At 44.4% G+C, this 21,148-nt stretch overlaps 1 protein-coding gene across 1 annotated transcript in view; it reads right to left on the bottom strand.

Annotated features, from left to right (window-relative positions):
* The window catches only part of LPL (lipoprotein lipase), a 31,386-nt gene extending 29,683 nt beyond the window's left edge, over window positions 1-1,703 (bottom strand). Inside the window, exon 1 of the mRNA XM_075849929.1 lies at window positions 1,442-1,703. Within this exon, the coding sequence (XP_075706044.1) occupies window positions 1,442-1,538 (97 nt within the window). The 5' untranslated portion in view covers window positions 1,539-1,703. The remainder of the gene's footprint in view (window positions 1-1,441) is intronic.
* Between the last annotated feature and the right edge of the window lie 19,445 nt (window positions 1,704-21,148).

Here is a 21,148-nt window from a genome sequence, read left to right as displayed (position 1 = left end):
GAGGAAATCAGAGGCTGCAGAACAGGGAACAGTTGCTGGTATGACAATAGCTGCCAAGAACAGAGAGGATAGGAGATTCTTGGACCAGCCCACTCGTGCCGTTCTCAAGGAGCCAATCAGATAGTCAGTAGAGGGGGTGTGTGGCCGGGTGGAGTCACAATGACCTTGCATTGGGTGTAAAGCATTTGAAGACAGAGTTTGTGGAAGGTAACCATCGGTCACACTCTTTTTTTTTTTTTTTTTTTTTCCGCCTGTCATTCAAACAGCCGGCTCTCCTAAACCCCTGTTGTGTTTCCTAAATTTCAGACGTAAGGGGGATTATCATGGGAATTAGTGTGTACGGAATGAAGCAGAAATACTATTCACAGCCTTTTATGTTCTTGTGCTAAAAACACAACTTACAGAAATCAGTACATGGTTATTCTTTACAAAAAGTAAATATTACGTACAATTATTTACCTGCAGCTTTTATATGGATTGTAAACTCTAAAATTCCATTGTCTAATTTGTTTTATTGTTCATTTGTGTTTTCTGTTTGCCCCATTCACGCTATAAATTAATGAAATGTTATTATTCGCTCTATTAAATGTTTTTGTAATCTATGTCCCAAGCATGAGTATATTGTTTTAATGTTGAAATACCCCTGAAAAAAATTGTCTAATATTTAACCCTGTGTCTGACAAAATGTTACATCACAGGCTCAAACCTTTCTTCATATCCCACCAAAGCGAAGTTCAGAAAAACATTAAAGTATTTGAGCAAAGACCTTCTAAGGGAACTTTAAATACCACAGAGAGATGAGAACAGCATTAGAGAATGTTCACACACAGCAGGTTTATTTTCTGCGACTGAAAAATCCATTCCGTACACACAAGTAGGGTTGTTTTGCAGCGTGTGCATGGATTTCTGCAAGCTCTATTCAGATGAATGGGTCAGTCAGAAATCACTGCAACAAGTCTGCTGTGTGTGTGAAATATATATATATATATATATATATATATATATATATATATGTGTATATATATATATATATAGTAAGCTTTCCTCAAGTCATGAAAGAGTGCAGCACCATCACAGTATCTTAACATAAACTCAGCAATGACTGCTAAGTACCCTTTCTCTAGGCTCCATACGTTGGCATCAGTGTGCCAAGAATCCTGGCACATTCCTTGCCTTTGAAATGCTATGCAGTCATTTGTACTGCCAGTATGAGATGAATTAAGTGTATACAGCTGGGCGGCAGTGTGAACAAAGTTCTACTACATTTGCAAATAAATAAAGTGTTAAACGAGATAGTCGCAACATTGGTAATGGTAAATATACATTTAGTTACAGTGAATTAGATATAAAAAACTGTGCCCAGATTAGGAAAGATTAAACCCCTTTAATTTCTAATCCACCCATATAGTAGAAAGTGAATTGTATAAGCAGTCAGACTTACTTGTAGTAGTAGGCGTCTCAGTAGTGGCTATAACTTTGTAGCAAGCCAACAGACAGTGCATCCATGTAAGCAGTGCAAGGATTTCTCCACTTCTCATGGTTTTTAAAACCTTTGCCTAAATTCAAATAATAATGCCCGTATTCTGTATCGCTGCCTAACTCTAAGCAGGCTTTCATTCAACTTTGATTAACGTAGTAGTAACTTCAGTGCATTGAATGGAAAAAAGGTTTTCACTTGCAGGAGGAGTCATAAAGTGCTATGGGCAGCCTGGAGTCTCCTTATGTTGTGAGAGATATGCAAATCATCACCATCCCACCAGGAGGAGGTTCTCAGGGTTACCTCCAAAGTATGTTTAAATAATAGTGACATGAAGGATTGCTGGAGGGTGGACTCTTTGTGATCAAGAGTAATGCATTCAAAATACAAGAGCATTATCACTGGAGGCATATATTATAACAGTATGTAGTAATATATTATATATATATATATATATATATATATGTGTGTGTGTATGTGTATGTGTATATATATATATATATATATATATTAGTGTGTATCATAGTAAATTCAGAAAACTCAAAATTACCAAAATTTACCTCAGAGTGTTAAAAATCAGTGGAATGTTTCAAGGTCACACATTCGCGTCTAAAGGACTAAACTCATTAGAACCACAACACTGGAGCTTCTACTGTAATTGCAGGAAAATTGTTGAGAAAGAAAGGTAGGAGTTTAGTGAAGTAACTAAAAGTCTTTGAAAAAAATTAAGAGTTTATAAAATGTCAGCCTCCTGCCCCAGCATGCCTGTAGTGACACCCTATACCATAGATTTTTTTACGACATCAATCATTTAAGATTCTACGATAAGATCTAAATGTTTTATTGAAGAACGGAAAGCATTCGTTTTCGTTGCAGAGTTTCAGTCCTTGTGAAGATGTAGTTTAACATATTAATTTGGTCAGGTCCTCAGTCTTTCGGGCATAACATTACTATAACATTAGCCCAGCTTGTCAATCACTGGTCTGTCTGTGCTTTTTATGAGTTTATTGAGCAATTAAGGGAGTGGAACAATCAATTTTACCCGCCAGGATCAGTCTTTAGGATTAGGCTTCTTATCAATATAAGAAGTGAAGAAAGAATGGGACACATTTATAAACACTGCAGAAGATTTTATCAGATATGTCCATGAGTATATGAATATCACACACTTAGGCAAGATTCAGACGTCTATGGAGGGTTGCGTGAAGCGTGGAAAAATCGGATATATCCTATTTGCTCATGGACCCTTTACATGGTCTGTTGAAGCAACGGCCGTGTGAACAACCACATTGAATTATATAGGACCGTGTGATGGCCGTTGTTTCGTGTGAAGAAGGCCTAATATGCGCAATTTTTTCCTCAACTTCTGCTTGCAAATATTGTCTGCACCATTTATTATTAATGACCCCTAATGTCACACTAATGATCATTAAGGGTTTATTCACAAGGTGCCGTCAATTAAAACATTTTCTGCATTTTTTTCCTAAATTGCATCAAAATGCTGTGGCTTTCCAGAAATTTTGCAAAATTGTGGCAAAAAGTGATATGACCGCACTGTGTAAATAGACCCTAATAGGATCCTCTTACTTTATGGTGACATGATAAATAGCTATTACTTATCAAGCTGCAGCTGTAAAGTAGTCGGGGATGTGTAGTGACAACTGCTCTGAGGACATTTCTGATTAAAAAAAGTGGTTGTCAGTTGCCACCATTTCCTGAACAAACAGGTCTCATGCACTCCATACAGTCTGAGTTGTTCTACTGTACCCCCGTTTGCCTCCAACTGCATACGGAATCCAATAATAACAAAAAATTGTACATGTTCCATTGGTTGCTGTATCCCCTAGAACCATTGCATTTTGGAAAGACTATATCTGTGATATGGTGCTGTACAGAGCAACGATACGGCGGCAAATGAAGTGTCTGTGGCTGCATACCTTCTGTGCCATTATATAGGCTGTCCACATAAGGGCTTGTCCACACGCAACGTAATTGCTGCAGAAAATTTCTACAGCAATTCCGCAGAAAGTAGCAGAAATTCTGCTGCAGAAAAACGGCACCATTTCCTGCATTTTTTTCTGCAGAAAATGGTTCAGATTTTGCTGCGTTTTTCTCGACGTTGGGAGATCATGTCCTCTCCTCTGCAGCAATTCAGTCCACTTTCCGCAGCAGGAATTGACATGCGGCGGTACGAAAAATACGCACTGGTCAGAAATTTTACGCAGCGTGTGAATGAGATTTGTTAAATCTCCCCCACTTTGCTGCTACTGCATTCTGCTGCGTATTTTCCGGCCGCAATTCCGGAATATATGTATTTATTTATTTATTGAAACAGATCTAGACACCAAACTCAACATAGGAGTAAACTAAAGAAGAACAGAAGTAAAATAATGACCAGCTGGGGACAACAGATGTTGCTTTTTGAAGACCCCCACTTGTTCATTACATGAGAACTTTGGAGATTTTCCATTTGTAATACTTAAAAGAGGCAGCCTAAGAAATGACAAATACAGGTGTGAATTTTGGAGCTGGCATATTAAGGGCGAGATTCCGTCATGATGTATTTACTGTAAGGCTGGATTTACACGAGCGTGTGCGTTTTGCGCGCGCAAAAAACGCAGCATTTTGCGCGTGCAAAAGGCACTTAACAGCTCTGTGTGTCAGCCGCGTATGATGCGTGGCTGAGTGATTTTCGCGCAGCCGCCATCATTATGACACTCTGTTTGTATGTTTGTTAACAGAAAAGCATGTGGTGCTTTTCTGTTTTCAATCATACTTTTTACTGCTGTTGCGCGAATCACGCGCGTCACACGTAAGTACTTGCGTGTGTTACGCGTGATTTTCACGCACCCATTGAATTCAATGGGTGCGTGATGCACGAACAACGCACAAATATAGGACATGTCGTGCGTTTCACGCAGCGGACATACGCTGCGTAAAACTCACGGACTGTCTGCACTGTCCCATAGACTTGTATAGGTCCGTGCGAGCCGCGTGAAAACCACGTGGGCTGCACAGACGCAAATCACGTTCGTCTGAATCCGGCCTTACTGTGATACGAATGATAATCCTCTAGCATAGTGCTGTGAAAACATTCATTGCATTATGGGTGCAATATCTAGGCTAGAAGATCCTAACTATAATGGCAGTTCTTTGCAGTATTTGCCATTGTAAACGGACACAATATTACAGGAAGTCAGAGAACAAATCCAAAATGTTCATTTCATTTTTTGATATTGGATTACACAATATGCTTGTGGTCAAATTTTTCCATTTCCTGTCTATATTTGTTGCTGAAAGGTACTGTAGGTCAGATGGATCCTTGCACGGAGATCATTGCTATTTTTGAAGTAACACATCAACTGTGTTCATGATGTCTACAAAAGACAGGACACAGAGTAACATTCATGGACATGTTCTTCTGTCCCTAACCTATTTCCACAAGCACCTGTTTCACACAGACTGTCACTTTTACCATACATAGAAATACATTTTCCGTTTTCTCATGTCAACACAGAGTTCATGTAAATATACACTTACTGGGCAGTTTATTATAAGTGCCTACTTAAAGGGAAATTTCTACCTTACACAGTAATGGCACCTGTGGATATGGCATTAATGTGTAAGATGGGAATACATATTTAATACTTTGCCGGGCCACCTTTTGTATTCACCCATACATTGTAAAGTATGGCATTCTATTATATGACCAGAGGCTTAGAAAAATCCTCCTCCTCTCTAGTAACCAATAGTTGTTTACTACCACATGCATTGCCCCACTCTCTGAAAACTTTAACATACGCTGCTCACCAACAATTCAAGAGGATGTACAAATGTCATCTCTGGTCTCCATACTGCATCATAAGAACAGATTAGGATCAGGCATCATGCATTCAATCCTATTCCCTATTCGGGTTGCACGATGCATCGAAATTTTGATACTGTTTCGATACCGTGCACCCTCAAACAGTTCAATACCGTTAATTCATGTATTTCGATACTAAGCTGTGCGGCCGCACAGCTAAGTATAGTAACACATGAATGTTGTTAGAGCGGGGCTGCGGCTGTGTGATACAGCCATTGCCCCGCTCCTGAGTCCTGACAAGTGTGGTCAGGATGATGCGGTGCGGCCGGCGCTGCACTAATGAGCGGCGGCACTGAAAACAGAACATGGCGGGCGCACTACAAAACACACCCATGTCCTCTCTTCAGTGCCTGGGCCGCCGCTCATTAGTGCAGCACCGGCCGCATCACCTCATGCTGATCGCGCACGCGCACTTATTGTCAGGAGCAGGGCAATGACTGTATTACACAGCCGCAGCCCAGCTCTAACGGCAGAGATAAGAGAAACCTCTGATCTCCGCCATTATTCCCCTGAATTCTGCGATCAAAGCTGAGCGCAGCATTCAGGGGGAAATGAGAAGGGGGATGCACTTTGGATCGTGTCACAGGGAAACCATGTGACACGATCGAAGGACATACCATATATGGGCAGACAATCCAGGGTCCATTGAAGGACCCCCAGGGCTGTCTGACTATATTTCCTGTTGTTAGAGCATACTGCGGTATGTCCTAACAACTGCCTGTGTACTATCAGTACACAGGCTAATGTACTGGGATATGGATATATGCCAGCACATTAAAGTAAAAAAAAAAATAAAGCAATGTTAAATAAAAAAAATACACACATTTTTTACAATAAGCATTAAAATAAGTCTCAATACATAAAATATACACATATTCGGTATCGTCGCGACCGTAATAACAAATTTATAATGTCATTTCTGATGTTTACGCTGTTATAAAATAAAGTAAAAACTGCTTTATTTCACTTATTAATGTGAGGCACGAGGTATTATGAATTTTGAACCTCCATGTGCCCCACACATTATCTCACACATTAACCCAATGTTGTCCATTATGACTGTGAGGAACATGATGGGGTTAATTACTATTAATGTGAGGCATATGGAGGTTCAAAATTTATCACACCACGTGCCTCACATCAGAGAATGGAAGAACATTTTTTTTCTTGCTACTGTTCGCAAAGTATCGTTTTGGTATCGAGACTCACAATACTACACAAAGTATCGGTATCGAAGTCCAAATTCTGGTATCCTCACAACCCTATTCCTTACACAGTGTAGACCTATAGAGCCCTTTATAATATTGCTTTATCTTAATCTAAGGGCTATGTACACCTTTAAAATAGTTTGTTTTTTTTCTTAAATAAAATGTTTTATTAGTGTGATTGGTGCAACTTTTTGAAACACTTTTTATTAAAAATGATTTTTACTTTTTGAGATACAGCTGCTTTGTATCCTGTATACAGAGCAGCTGTATCGTGCGCTGAGAACTGAATCGTTTGGTCCATGGGACTGGATCGAACTGTTATGGATCACATCTAAGTTCATAACTTAGATGTGATCGATTGCATGTCTCCTGCCTTCACTGAACCTGTCAGTCCTGCGGGCCTGACAAATTCAGGTCTTAATGCAAGATATACAGTAGCTGCTCTGTATACAGGATACAAAGCAGCTGTATCCCAAAAAGTAAAAATAATTTTAAATAAAAAGTAAGTTTCACCAATCACACTGATTTTAAAGTTTTCAGTCACAATGAACCCTTCATCAGACCATCTATTATAACTAAAATAGCACAAAAGGATAAAACCGAAAATAAATGCAAAAGACTGTCATAAAAAACGGCAAAGATCACACAAGTATAAATAACATATAGGATGATTGCATCTCAATTCACTTTAGATGACCTCTATATGCATATACAGCTACTCACAAATACTCTAAAAATAGAGATTACTGAGAAACAAATTGTCACAGGTTACATTATCCAGGAACGTTCGTAAAGAAATCAGTATGTAAGGTTAGTTAATTTCAACATTGCATAAAGAAAAAAGTGAGGCAGCAGGATTAGTGATATAATGATACTTGTCTGTAGAATCAGTAGGGCAAAATTGTGCTATAAAAATACGTGGCTAAATTATAAGGGTATGTTCACACGCTAAAGTAAAAACAGCTGTAAAATACGGAGCTGTTTTCAAGGGACTACAGCCTCTGATTTTCAGCCGTTTTTAAAGCATCAAACGCTTTTTGATGCGTTTTTTTGGTGCTATTTTTCTATTGACACAATGAAAAATGGTTTAAAAAACAGCTCAAGAAGTGACATGCACTACTTTTTACGGGGTGTTTTCTACGCGACGTTTTTTCAAACGGCGGCATAAAAAAATGCTCCGTCTGAACGAAATGGAATTTTTTCCATTGAAATCAATGAGAAGGGTTCAGCTTCCATTTTGTTCAGGCATTTTTGATGCGTTTACGTCCTGAAAAATGCTTTAAAAAAAGGCGTGTGAACATACCCTAAGATCACACTGAATGACTGCACACGACCTGTAAGAAATGTCTTATCGCTATGTGCCCCACCACTGGGACTCTATGATCACAATATTGGAGCAGGGCACACGCATGCGCCCTGCCTCTCCCTTCAAAATCTATGAGGCTGACAGAAGCAACCGAGTACAGTGCTGACTGTGCTTCATATTCAGTATTTAAAGGGGTTTTCCAGGCAGTAAAAATTGATGGCCTATCCTCAGGATAGGCCATCAATAGCTGATGGGTCAGGTCCCGAGCTGATGGGTATGACCCCTGTTTTGAAGGGGTCATACGAGCGCTGCTTCCCCTTCATTTCTTTTATTCCATTCACTTCAATGGGAGAAAAGGCTGCAAGACCTGTGAATCGCAGCTAAATGCATGTCGACGATTCACAGTGAGCAAGAAGAAATGAAGGGGAAGCAGCACTCGTACGAGCCCTGCGGCCCCTTCAAAACAGCTCATCAGCGGGGGTCCCCTGTGTGGGACCCCGTCCCATCAGCTATTGATGGCCTATCCTGAGGATGGGCCATCAATTTTTATTGGCAGGAAAACCCCTTTAAATCTTTTTTGGCTCAAATTTGCAAGGTGTGAATCCAAAAAAATCTCAGATTTTAAGGTGTTTAAAATTGTTCTCCACCATGACATCAAACAGGAAAATGTACTACTACTTTTAATTCTAATAGGATATATAGCCTGTTGAAAATTAAATGAAATAGTAATCATGATAAATACACCATTAGGTGCAAAAATAAATGTTGAGATATATCGTTTCTTAATATATGCTGGGTAGTCTCACCCGTATATGGGACTACATGGACTCTTTATCAAGAATACTAGGACAGTGGTATCATATTTTAAAAAAATAATAAAATAACAAATTCTTTATGGAGTTACTTAAGAATGCACTGCCAAAATTGTATTTTCTCTTCCAGGAAACTTTTAATAAGCTGAAAGAGGAACAGTGATGGGGTCCAATGTGCCAGTCTCACGTGCAATTTTCTGTATGTCACATGGAAGGTATACATATTTTGTATATGGGTGGGCCTTTTACTCAATACTGTCATTTCATATCTAACTTAATTCAATATGGCTGGAATTACAATTTACTATTCACTATTAGTGATGAGCTAATCGATTCTACACAAATTGAATTAGTTAAAAATTTGCTATATGTTTTACATTTTTGCGAATCCGAAACTTTTGATAAATCGCTCAAAATGGCGCCAGCCATTTTACAGGTTAGAAGAAGACAAGAAGACAGAGAAGAAGGATCACATGACCTCAGGTGTCTGTCCAGCGGGCTTCCCTATAGTGCCTTGTAGGCAGCCCTCTCTCTTTATCACAGCCAATCATGGCAATCATGAGCGGTATAGGTGTGGGCCCCTGATGATTCACTGGATGACAGTCTTTTGAGTTATAGCCACTATAAACAACGGAACATTTTGTAATTTTAACCCCTATCCGCACGAGGACGTAACTGTATGTCGTTGCGGGAGGTTACTTCCCGCACGAGGACGTACAGTTACTGAGTTTTTCCAGGTGCACACTGTCGGCGACAGTGTGCACCGGGAACCGGGAGGTCAGCTGTCGCCGACAGCTGACACTCCACTCTTGCCGGCCAGCGGTCCTTTGCCGCTGATTTCGGCGAATTAACCCCTTAAATTCAGCGATCGGTTGCAATCGCCGTATTTTGGGGGTTTCTAACATATCGGCAGACCCCGGTCCGAAATCGCGGGGTTTGCCGATAGTTAGTATGGCAAACGGAAGCCAAATAATGACTTCCGTGTCTGCCATGGACGGAAGCCCATCATGACTAGAGATGAGCGAACTTATGAAAAGTTCGGTTCGGCAGGTTTGCCGAATTTCGTGAAAAAGTTCGATTCGGACCGAACTAGTTCTGACCGAACCTGTAATACAAGAAAGCCCCTAAAAATCGTGTATAACACTGTTTAAACGCCCTAGAAGCCCTGCATAACACTCTTAGGTTACCCATGAGTGTATACTTTTGAGCTGTCTTTAAAGCAAAGTTAGTGTCAAAGTTACGCCAACATGTATGGCTATAGGAAAGCGGATGGGACACGGTGATAACTAACAGAAACCACTGCACTTGTGCATGTTGTATGCTTAATGCATTGTTAAAAAAGGTACAAAAATTAACCATTTTTGGCGGCAGATGCCTGCCAGGGTTCATACATATAAGGTGGTAAAAGAAGAAGCAATGGCTTTTGACAAGCCCTCAAAAAATTGACCCTTTTTTTTGGCAGATGCCTGCCGGGGTTCATCCATACATGGATGTAAAAGCAACAAGCAATGGCTTTTCACAAGCCCTCCAAAAATTGACCCTTTTTTTTGGCAGATGCCTGCCGGGGTTCTTCCATACGTGGATGTAAAAGCAACAAGCAATGGCTTTTCACAAGCCCTCCAAAAATTGACCATTTTTTTTGAAAGATGCCTGCCGGGGTTCTTCCATACATGGATGTAAAAGCAACAAGCAATGGCATTTGACAAGCCCTCCAAAAATTGACCCTTTTTATTGGCAGATGCCTGCCGGGGTTCTTCCATACATGGATGTAAAAGCAACAAGCAATGGCTTTTCACAAGCCCTCCAAAAATTTACCCTTTTTATTGGCAAGGGTGAGTAGTAGCAGCACATTAAAAGACACTGGACAGTCACAGGACAAAGACCTGTGGTGGGGCAGGCCTGCTTGTAGCAGACGGGCGGCAGTGGAGGTGTATTGGTGGTAGTAGAGGTAGCCAACAGACCGCAAGGGTGGTAGTAGTAGTCATAGCAGCACATTAAAACAGACTGGACAGTCACAGGAGGACAAAGCCCTGTGGTGGGCAGGCCTCTGGACTGCTTGTAGCAGACGGCAGTGGAGGTGTATTGGTGGTAGTAGAGGTAGCCAACAGACAGCAAGGGTGGTAGTAGTAGTAGTAGCAGCACATTAAAACAGACTGGACAGTCACAGGAGAACAAAGCCTAGAGGTGGGCAGGCCTCAGGCCTGCTTGTAGCAGACGGCAGTGGAGGTGTATTGGTGGTAGTAGAGGTAGCCAACAGACAGCAAGGGTGGTAGTAGTAGTAGTAGCAGCACATTAAAACAGACTGGACAGTCACAGGAGGACAAAGCCCTGTGGTGGGGCAGGCCTCAGGCCTGCTTGTAGCAGACGGCAGTGGAGGTGTATTGGTGGTAGTAGAGGTAGCCAACAGACAGCAAGGATGGTAGTAGTAGTAGTAGTAGTAGTAGTAGCAGCACATTAAAACAGACTGGACAGTCACAGGAGGACAAAGCCCTGTGGTGGGCAGGCCTCAGGCCTGCTTGTAGCAGACGGCAGTGGAGGTGTATTGGTGGTAGTAGAGGTAGCCAACAGACAGCAAGGGTGGTAGTAGTAGTAGTAGTAGTAGTAGTAGTAGCAGCACATTAAAACAGGCTGGACAGTCACAGTCACAGACAAAGCCCTGTGGTGGGGCAGGCCTGCTTGTAGCAGACGGCAGTGGAGGTGTATTGGTGGTAGTAGAGGTAGCCAACGGACAGCAAGGGTGGTACTAGTAGTAGCAGCACATTAAAAGACACTGGATAGTCACAGGACAAAGCCCTGTGGTGGGGCAGGCTTGCTTGTAGCAGACGGCACTGGGGGTGGATTGGTGGTAGAAGTAGTAGCAGCACCAACAGCGGCACATTAAAAAAAGAGTGGACAGGACAGAATCCCGTAGTAGCAGGTGGCAGTAGCAGGTGGCAGCAGCAGCAGCAGCAATGTCAGATCTAGTCAGTGGCATCAGGCACAGGGGTTTTAAAATCCTCACCGATCCACGCTTGATTCATTTTCAGAAACGTGAGATTTTCCAAGCTGTTGGCGGACAATCTTGTTCGCTTAGGGGTGACGAAGCCCCCTGCCGCGCTGAATACCCTCTCTGACGCTACACTGGAGGGTGGACAAGACAGTACACCCATGGCAAACTGGGCCAGTTCTTGCCAATGATCCAATCTGCTGACCCAGAAGTCCATCGGGTCTGGGATCAGCATTTCTGACGGAGAAAGGGCACAGTCCAGGTACGAGTGAACCTGGTTGTTTTGGTGCTGCACCTGGTGATGGTGAACATCCCTTTGGTGACTACGATGTGTGTCAGGTCGGGGTATTGGATGTAAAAATGTTGTCATCATATTTTCCAAACTGAATTGGGTGCTGCTGCTGCGGCTGCCGCCTATTGCAGAGCTAGCTCTGCCAGAGGCGGTGGAACGATGAGACAGTGGGGAGCGGAGAGTGGCCCCCCGGTCAGACATGCTTGCAGCAGGTGTTTGCCGTTTGAAAGCCGTGACAAGCTGGCTGCATAGCTTCTCTCGATAATAAGCCAATTTTGCCTCCCTCTCGGAAGGCGCAAAAAACTCCCCCATTCTGGCTTTATACCGAGGGTCTAAAAGTGTGGCTATCCAGTACTCATCTCTATGCTTCATGCTAACAATGCGACAGTCAGCGCGCAAGTAACGAAGCATACAGCTCGCCATCCTGGCCAGCGTTTCAGAGGGCCCGGTTGGTTCCATCTCCGCCCCATACTGCCATGGTTGTCCATCATCAAGGTCGTCGTCAGACTCGTCATCACCACCATCACTGTCATGTTGTGCGGCTGCCTCGTCCCCTATCCCTTCCTGTGATTCCATCTCCAAATCCAGCTCCTCTTCAGGTCCTGTTTCCTCATCCTCATCCTCCTCCTCCTCCTCCACATCCATAGCCAGATGTGATCCTTCCTCCATCCTTTGCTGAATCATCGCTGTGAGCGTTTGCTCCATAATGAATATCAGCGGCATAACATCGTTCATTCCGCTAGCGTCACGGCTCACAAATCGTGTGGCCTCTTCAAAGGGCCTCAAAACGCGACATGCGTCTCTAACCAGCTGACAGTGCCTGAGCTCGAAATTACACTGGCTCCAAACGCTGCCCGTCTGCTGCATCAGGAAATCATTCATGGCTTTCCGCTGTTCGTACAGACGGTCCAACATGTGCAGGGTGGAATTCCAGCGTGTTGGAACGTCGCAAATCAGGCTGTGTTCTGGGAGATTGTTTTGACGCTGCAAGTCCAGGAGGGCGTGCTTAAATGCATACGAACGTCTAAAGTGAACACAAACCCTCCTGGACATGGCCAGCACACCCTTCAAACCAACATATAACTTTAAGAAGCGTGTCATGACCAGATTGATCACATGTGCCATGCAAGGAGCGTGTGTCAGGTGACCTAGACGCAGTGCAGCCACAACGTTCTTGCCGTTATCAGAGACAACATTGCCCAGTGTGAGTTTCAGAGGAGACAGCCAGCGTGCGATTTCCTCCTTGATGCACAGCAGCAGCTCCTGCCCTGTGTGGCTTTTCTCGCCCAGGCTCAGCAGGTGTAAGACAGCGTTGTGGCGCTTCACCTTGCACCTATGAAAAGAGGAGGGAGGAGGAGTGGAAGATACGCTGTGTCCTGTCGGGGATGGGAAGACCTCCAAGGAGGAAGGCAAGGAGGAGGAGTAGGAGGAGGAGGAGGATGGTAGGTGCCTGGTGTCCGGAGTTGAACCAGAAAGATACAAGCGTGGAGGTGGTAATGCCTGGCATTGCTGCGGTGGTGCATCGGACTGCAAAATATTGACCCAGTGGGCCGTGAAAGACATGTACTGTCCCTGCCCATAGTTGCTGCTCCACGTGTCGATGGTGGCATGTACCCTGCTGCACACGGATAATTGCAAGGACTGGCACACCTTTTCCTCCACATGCTTGTGCAAGGCAGGGACAGCTGTTTTGGAGAAGTAATGTCGGCTAGGTATTCGCCACCTAGGCTGAGCGCACGCCATCAATTGCTTGAAGCCGGCGGAGTCGACCAGGTGGTACGGCAGCGACTGCACCACCAACAACTTAGCCAGGTGTGAATTAAGCCGCACAACAAGTGGATGACTGGGTATATATTGTTGCTTATTGGACAACGATTCCGTAATGGATAACTGACGGGACGTAGGAGGAGCACTAGATGACAGTGATGATGATGATGACAACGACATGGTGGATAAGGCCTGGCTACTACTTAGATGACAGGGACTCGGAGCAGCAACAGCAGCTGCAGAGGGGTCTTCATTAGATGTACATGATGGTGGGGCATGTCGATTGTCCCACATGGCCTTGTGATGCCGCTCCATGTGTTTACGTAGAGCGGTAGTTCCTACATTGCTGCCCTGCCCACGCCTTACTTTCTGCTTGCAGATACGGCACTGTGCCATGTTTTCGTCCTCCGGGAAGGTACAGAAAAATTGCCACACGGCAGAGTACCGTAAAGAGGTAGTACCACGTCCACCACCCGAGCTTGCCCCTTGTCTGGCAGGCTTTTTTCGGGAGCCTACACCAGCATCAGTGTCGCCGTCACCGGCTCCTGAGCTGACCCTACCGCTGCAACGTTTTGCAGATTGACTTCTGCCCCTACCTCGGCTTGGCTGTTTATAACAGCCAGTGCCGCCACTACTACCCTCCTCCTCTGACGCCGTCATCACCTCGTCACCTGGTTCCCACGTCCTGTCTAAAACAACATCATCATCATAGCCTTCCTCATCATCCCCGCCACTTCTGTCACTGTGTTGTGAATGTGATGTGACATCATGGCGGGCTCCATGCCCCCCCTCATTACTGCATCTGCCACCACGGCTACCACCACCAACACCCCCACTACCGCAGCTATGCGTCTCAGACACCGCTTCCACCTCCACCACCGCCGCAACACACTCCGTTGGCTGACTCGCGGAAAACAAATCATCATCATCATCATCACTATGTTGTTCAGTATCTTCCTTCGCACCCGAGGAGATGTCTCTTAGGACTCTCAGGAAAGATGGCTTCCCGCTAGGAAGGGGGAGCGAAGACATAGATGATGGAATGGAAACGCTAGAAATACCTATATTACTACTGTCACTGTGCCAAGGAACTGTAGAGGATCTGGAATCCAACGAAACCTGGCTTGAAGCCAGATCGTCAGAGTCTTCCTGCTGAGATGACTGCGAGCCAGCCAACCAGTACACAATGGCCGTATTGTCTAAAGTAACCCGCCCACCGGAGGAGATGGACAAGTCTGGCTTGCTGATACTACTACCAGCAGGCACATGGCAGCTGCTACTAGTGGAACTGGGCACATGTCTTGTGCGACAAATGCTGGTACTGGGTCTGGCACCAACAGATCCAACATTTGGACTGGAAGAGGAGACGGCATGGGTGTTTTTTCCTCTACCCCGTCCTTTCACAACCTTTTTTTTCCCAGACATTTCACTGCTAGAGTGCAGCAAGTTGAATCAAAACCTGGGGGATGAGCCCCTTCTAAAAGCGTATTCACACTGACACTGGCTTAGCAAATGGCAATGAATGAGAATTTATATCAGCCACGCCGCAGTGCACTCAGGGAATGCTGGGCCTTGTACTACTACTACTACTACTACTACTACTACCACTACTACAAAGGCTGCCTGTATTGCAAGTTGTATTGTTATTTGTTTGTTATGTTAACGGCCAGGGATGAGCCCCTTCTAAAAGCGTATTCACACACTGACACTGGCTTGGCAAATGGCAATGAATGAGAATTTCTATCAGCCACGCCGCAGTGCACTCAGGGAATGCTGGGCCTTGTAGTACTACTACTACCACTACTACAAAGGCTGCCTGTATTGCAAGTTGTATTGTTATTTGTTTGTTATGTTAACGGCCGGGGATGAGCCCCTTCTAAAAGCGTATTCACACACTGACACTGGCTTGGCAAATGGCAATGAATGAGAATTTCTATCAGCCACGCCGCGGTGCACTCAGGGAATGCTGGGCGTTGTAGTACTACGTCTACTACAAAGGCTGCCTGTATTACAAGTTGGATTGTTATTTGTTTGTTATGTTAACGGCCGGGGATGAGCCCCTTCTAAAAGCGTATTCACACACTGACACTGGCTTGGCAAATGGCAATGAATGAGAATTTATATCAGCCACGCCGCAGTGCACTCAGGGAATGCTGGGCCTTGTAGTACTACTACTACCACTACTACAAAGGCTGCCTGTATTGCAAGTTGTATTGTTATTTGTTTGTTATGTTAACGGCCGGGGATGAGCCCCTTCTAAAAGCGTATTCACACACTGACACTGGCTTGGCAAATGGCAATGAATGAGAATTTCTATCAGCCACGCCGCAGTGCACTCAAGGAATGCTGGGCCTTGTAGTACTACTACTACCACTACTACAAAGGCTGCCTGTATTGCAAGCTGTATTGTTATTTGTTTGTTATGTTAACGGCCGGGGATGAGCCCCTTCTAAAAGCGTATTCACACACTGACACTGGCTTGGCAAATGGCAATGAATGAGAATTTCTATCAGCCACGCCGCAGTGCACTCAGGGAATGCTGGGCCTTGTAGTACTACTACTACCACTACTACAAAGGCTGCCTGTATTGCAAGTTGTATTGTTATTTGTTTGTTATGTTAACGGCCGGGGATGAGCCCCTTCTAAAAGCGTATTCACACACTGACACTGGCTTGGCAAATGGCAATGAATGAGAATTTCTATCAGCCACGCCGCAGTGCACTCAGGGAATGCTGGGCCTTGTAGTACTACTACTACCACTACTACAAAGGCTGCCTGTATTGCAAGTTGTATTGTTATTTGTTTGTTATGTTAACGGCCAGGGATGAGCCCCTTCTAAAAGCGTATTCACACACTGACACTGGCTTGGCAAATGGCAATGAATGAGAATTTCTATCAGCCACGCCGCAGTGCACTCAGGGAATGCTGGGCCTTGTAGTAGTACTACTACTACCACTACTACAAAGGCTGCCTGTATTGCAAGTTGTATTGTTATTTGTTTGTTATGTTAACTGTGCACTGACTCAGGGAATGCTGGGCTTTGTAGTACTACAAAGCCTGCCTGTATTGCAAGTTGGATGCAACGGGGATGAGCCCCTTATAAAAGCGTATTCACACACTGGCTGAGTAGTGAGTAGTGGATGAGCCCCTTCGATTGGTGGATTCCTGCCTTTTAGATTCCTAAAGCTTTCCCTTACTGCACAGAGATGCTATCCCTACAGCTCCTGTCTGTAAAATGGCCGCTGAGCTCCGTGCATAGACTTTTATTGCAGGCTTGAGCCCGCCCCTATGCTGCCTCCCGATTGGCTGGGAGAGCCGTTTGCAAGGCATTATGGGGTGGCCTGATGTCAGGTGATCTTGTGAAATCCTCCATTTTAGATGTAACATGTGGCAGGCGCCAAAATGTAGCCGGGTTCGGTCAAAACGGGTTCGGCCGAACCCGGTGAAGTTCGGATTCGCTGCGAACCAAACTTTTCCGGAAGTTCGGACCGAAACCGGGTTCGGTTGTCCCGGTTCGCTCATCTCTAATCATGACCAACCTTCGGCTGGTCCTGATAGGCTTCCTATCAGAGTGACAGGAAGTCACTGTGTCGTTCCCGATGCACACTATCGGCGACAAGGTGTGCATCGGGAACTTGGAGATCAGCTGTCCCCGACAGCTGACACTCCAGTGTTGCCGATCAGCGGCTCATCGCCGCTGATTTCGGCAATTAACCCGTTACATGCGGGGCTCGATTGCGATCTCCGCATGTAGTGGGTTTGTAGCACATCAGCAGCCCCCATGCAATCGTGGGGGCTGCTGATGCTTGTGATGGCATCCGGAGGCCAGGCAACGGCCTTCGGGTCTGCCATGTATGGAAGCCTATGAGGATCAGCATCTGCTGATCCTCGTAGACCAACTGTCAGAGTGACTGTGACGTCACACTGACAGTTGGAATACGTTACACTACCTAGGTAGTGTAATGTATTCTAGCAGCGATCAGAGCTGCAGGTCAAAAAAAGAAAGTGTAAAAAGTAAAAGAAAAGTTAATAAACAAAAAAATAAAGTGTAAAAAGTAAAAAAAAAGTTAAAAATGTTTTATGAAAGTGTAAAAATACGTTTTTGTTTTCCTATAATAAGTCATTTATTATAGGTAAAAAATGAAAACGTTTAAAAAAAGTACACATATTTGGTATCACCGTGTTCGTAACGACCCAAACTATGAAACTATAATGTTAAATTTTCCGCACGGTGAACGCCGCAAACAAAATAAACGGAAAACTATGTCAGCATCGCTATTTTTTGGTCACCACCCCTCCCAAGATATAGAATAAAAAGTGATCAAAAAGTCGCATTTACCCCAAAATAGTATTAATAAAAACTACAACCCGTTCCGCAAAAAACAAGACCTCCCACAGCTTTTTTGACGAAAAAATAAAAAAGTTACGGCTCAGAATATAGTGCCTCAGAAAAGATATTATTTTATAGAAACTTAATTTTATTGTGCAAACGCTGCAAAACGGGAAAAAAAAACTATACACATATGGTATCGGCATAATCGTACCGACCCGCAGAATAAAGTAAAACATAATTTATTGCGCACGGTGAACGCTGTAAGAAATAAAGGATTTAAAGCGCCAAAATATTTGTTTTTTGGTCACCTTAGCTCTAAAAAAGATCCTGTGGGGTAAAAATGCTCACTATATACCCCTAGAAAAATTCCTTGAGGGGTGTAGTTTTCAAAATAGGGTCACTTTTGGGGGGTTTCCACTGTTTTGGTCCCTCCGGGGCGTTGCAAACCCGACACGGCACTGAAAACCAATCCAGCAAAATCTGTGCTCCAAAATCCAAAAGGCGCTCCTTCCCTCCTGAGCCCTGCTGTGGGTCCAAACATCAGTTTACGACCACATATGGGTTATTGCCGTAATCGGGAGAAATTGCTTTACAAATGTTGGGATGCTTTTTCTGCTTTATTCCTTGTAAAAATGAAAATATTCTATGTTTCCACAGTAAAATAGGTGATTTTCATTTTCACAGACTAATTCCACTAAATTCTGCAAAAAAAAAAAGTGGGGTCAAAATGCTAACTATACCCCTAGAAAAATGCCTTGAGAGGTGTAGTTTCCAAAATAGGGTCACTTTTGGGGGGTTTCGACTGTTTAGGTACCACAAGACCTCCTTAAACCTGACATGGTGCCTAAAATATATTCCTAAAAAAAGGTGGCCCCAAAATCCACTCGGTGCTCCTTTGCTTCTGCGGCCTGTGTTTCAGTCCATTAGGATACTAGGGCCACATGTTGGATATTTCTAAAATCTGCTGAATCTGGGCAATAAATATTGAGTTGCGACGGCGTACAACTGGGCGACGGTCCCTACGCTAAATAAGTGCACGACAGACAAACAGACAAGGGTACACAGAAGCTAGGGAAATGGGGCAGTTGCCCACGGCAGCACCGTGAGCAAAGAGAGTAGTGAACGAGCCGAGTCAAACCATGGGTGTACGAGGTACAAAACGCAGAGCAGGAGGGTAGTCAGTAAAGCCAGGGTCAAAATGAAGCAGAGGACAAATAGTTCAAGCAGCAGCAGCAGAGCCAGGACACAGGCAGAATCACAGGCAAAGGAGGAGCAGGAAATGCAGGTATAAATAGACAGAGGGCGGGAGCTAGCTCCGTCTGGCCAGGCAGTGATAGGCTCTCCCACTCCTAAGTATCCCAGCCTGAATGGTCGAAGATTGAGTCACTCTCTCAGACTTAGGAGCAGGTGCAGACTGATTACCGACGGGCGTCGACACAGAAGCTGTGTCTGGCAGATCCTTTACAGTACCCCCCCTTTTAAGAGGGGCCACTTGACCCTTTCTAGGTGGACCTGGCTTATTGGGGTAACCGAAGATGGAACCTCCTGAGCAATACCCCAGCGTGAACATCCCGGGCGGGTACCCAAGTCCTCTCCTCAGGCCCGTATCCACTCCAATGGACCAGGTACTGGAGGGAGCCTTGGACCATCCTGCTGTCCACAATCTTGGCCACCTCAAATTCTACCCCTTCAGGGGTGATAACAGGGACCGGAGGTTTCCTCGATGGAGCCAAGGACGGGGAGCAGCGTTTAAGGAGGGAGGCATGAAACACGTCGTGTACTCGAAAAGACGGGGTTAACTCCAGTCGGAAGGAGACAGGGTTAAGGACTTCAATGACCTTGTATGGCCCTATATATCGGGGAGCAAATTTTTTGGACGGGACTTTAAGGCGCAAATTTTTAGAAGATAGCCACACCAGATCCCCGACCACAAACAAGGGGTTAGCAGAAAGTCTTCTATCAGCCTGAGTCTTTTGTATGCTCTGGGACGCCTCTAGGTTCTTGTGCACAGTTCCCGATGAACGACATCTACCTCGGGATTGTTGGAACTACCAGGTGAAACGGAGGAGAACCGTGGATTAAACCCAAAATTACAAAAAAAGGGGGAGACCCCTGACGAGTTACTGACCCGGTTATTAACCCCTTCCCGCTCCAGGACGTACTATTAGGTCATGGCAGCTGTATCGTTCGCGCTCCATGACTTAATAGTACGTCTCGGGAATAACGGCCGTTCCGGCCGTCCTCCCGACATATACAGGAGCTGTGACAGCTGCTGTCTCGTCACAGCTCCTACAGCGGGGACCGATCGCTGTGTCCCCGCTGATTAACCCCTTAAAAGCCGCGTTCTATAGAGATCGCGGCTTTTTAGGGGTTAAGCTGCCATCGCCGGCCTGCTAAACGATAGCGGCCGGCGATGGTGACTATGGCAACCGGACACCAAACAATGGAGTCCGGCTATGCCATAGACGAAAGCCTAGTGAGTAGCTGACAGCTCTAATACACTGCACTACGCATGTAGTGCAGTGTATTAGAATAGCGATCAGGGCCTCCTGCCCTCAAGTCCCCTAGTGGGACAAAGTAATAAAGTAAAAAAAAGATGTGTAAAAATAAGAAAATACAAGTTTTAAAAGTATTAAAAGTAAAAATCCCCCTTTTTACCTTGTCATTTATTATTAATAAAAATATATAAACAAACAAATAAACTATACATAATTGGTATTGCCGCGTCCGTAACGGCCTGAACTACAAAATTATTTCGTTATTTATCCCGCACGGTGAACGCCGTAAAAGAAAATAATAAAAAACCGTACCAGAATCACAATTGTTTGATCACTTCACCTCCCAAAAAATGGAATAAAAAGAGATCAAAAAGTCACATGTACCTAAAAATGATACTGATCGAAACTACAGTTCGTTACGCAAAAAATAAGTCCTCGCACGGCATTATTGATTGAAAAATAAAAAAGTTCTGGCGCTTAGAATAAGGTAACACAAAAAGTGAATGATTTTTTACAAAACGTATTTTATTGTGCAAACGCCATAAGACATAAAAAAAAACTATAAACATAGGGTATCGCCATAATCGTATCGCCCCGCAGAATA

Source organism: Rhinoderma darwinii, chromosome 1, assembly GCF_050947455.1.
Source record: "Rhinoderma darwinii isolate aRhiDar2 chromosome 1, aRhiDar2.hap1, whole genome shotgun sequence".
Classification (NCBI taxonomy): domain Eukaryota; kingdom Metazoa; phylum Chordata; class Amphibia; order Anura; family Rhinodermatidae; genus Rhinoderma; species Rhinoderma darwinii.
The sequence above is the reverse complement of the archived record's forward strand: the minus strand, read 5'-3'. Positions and strand labels throughout refer to the sequence as shown.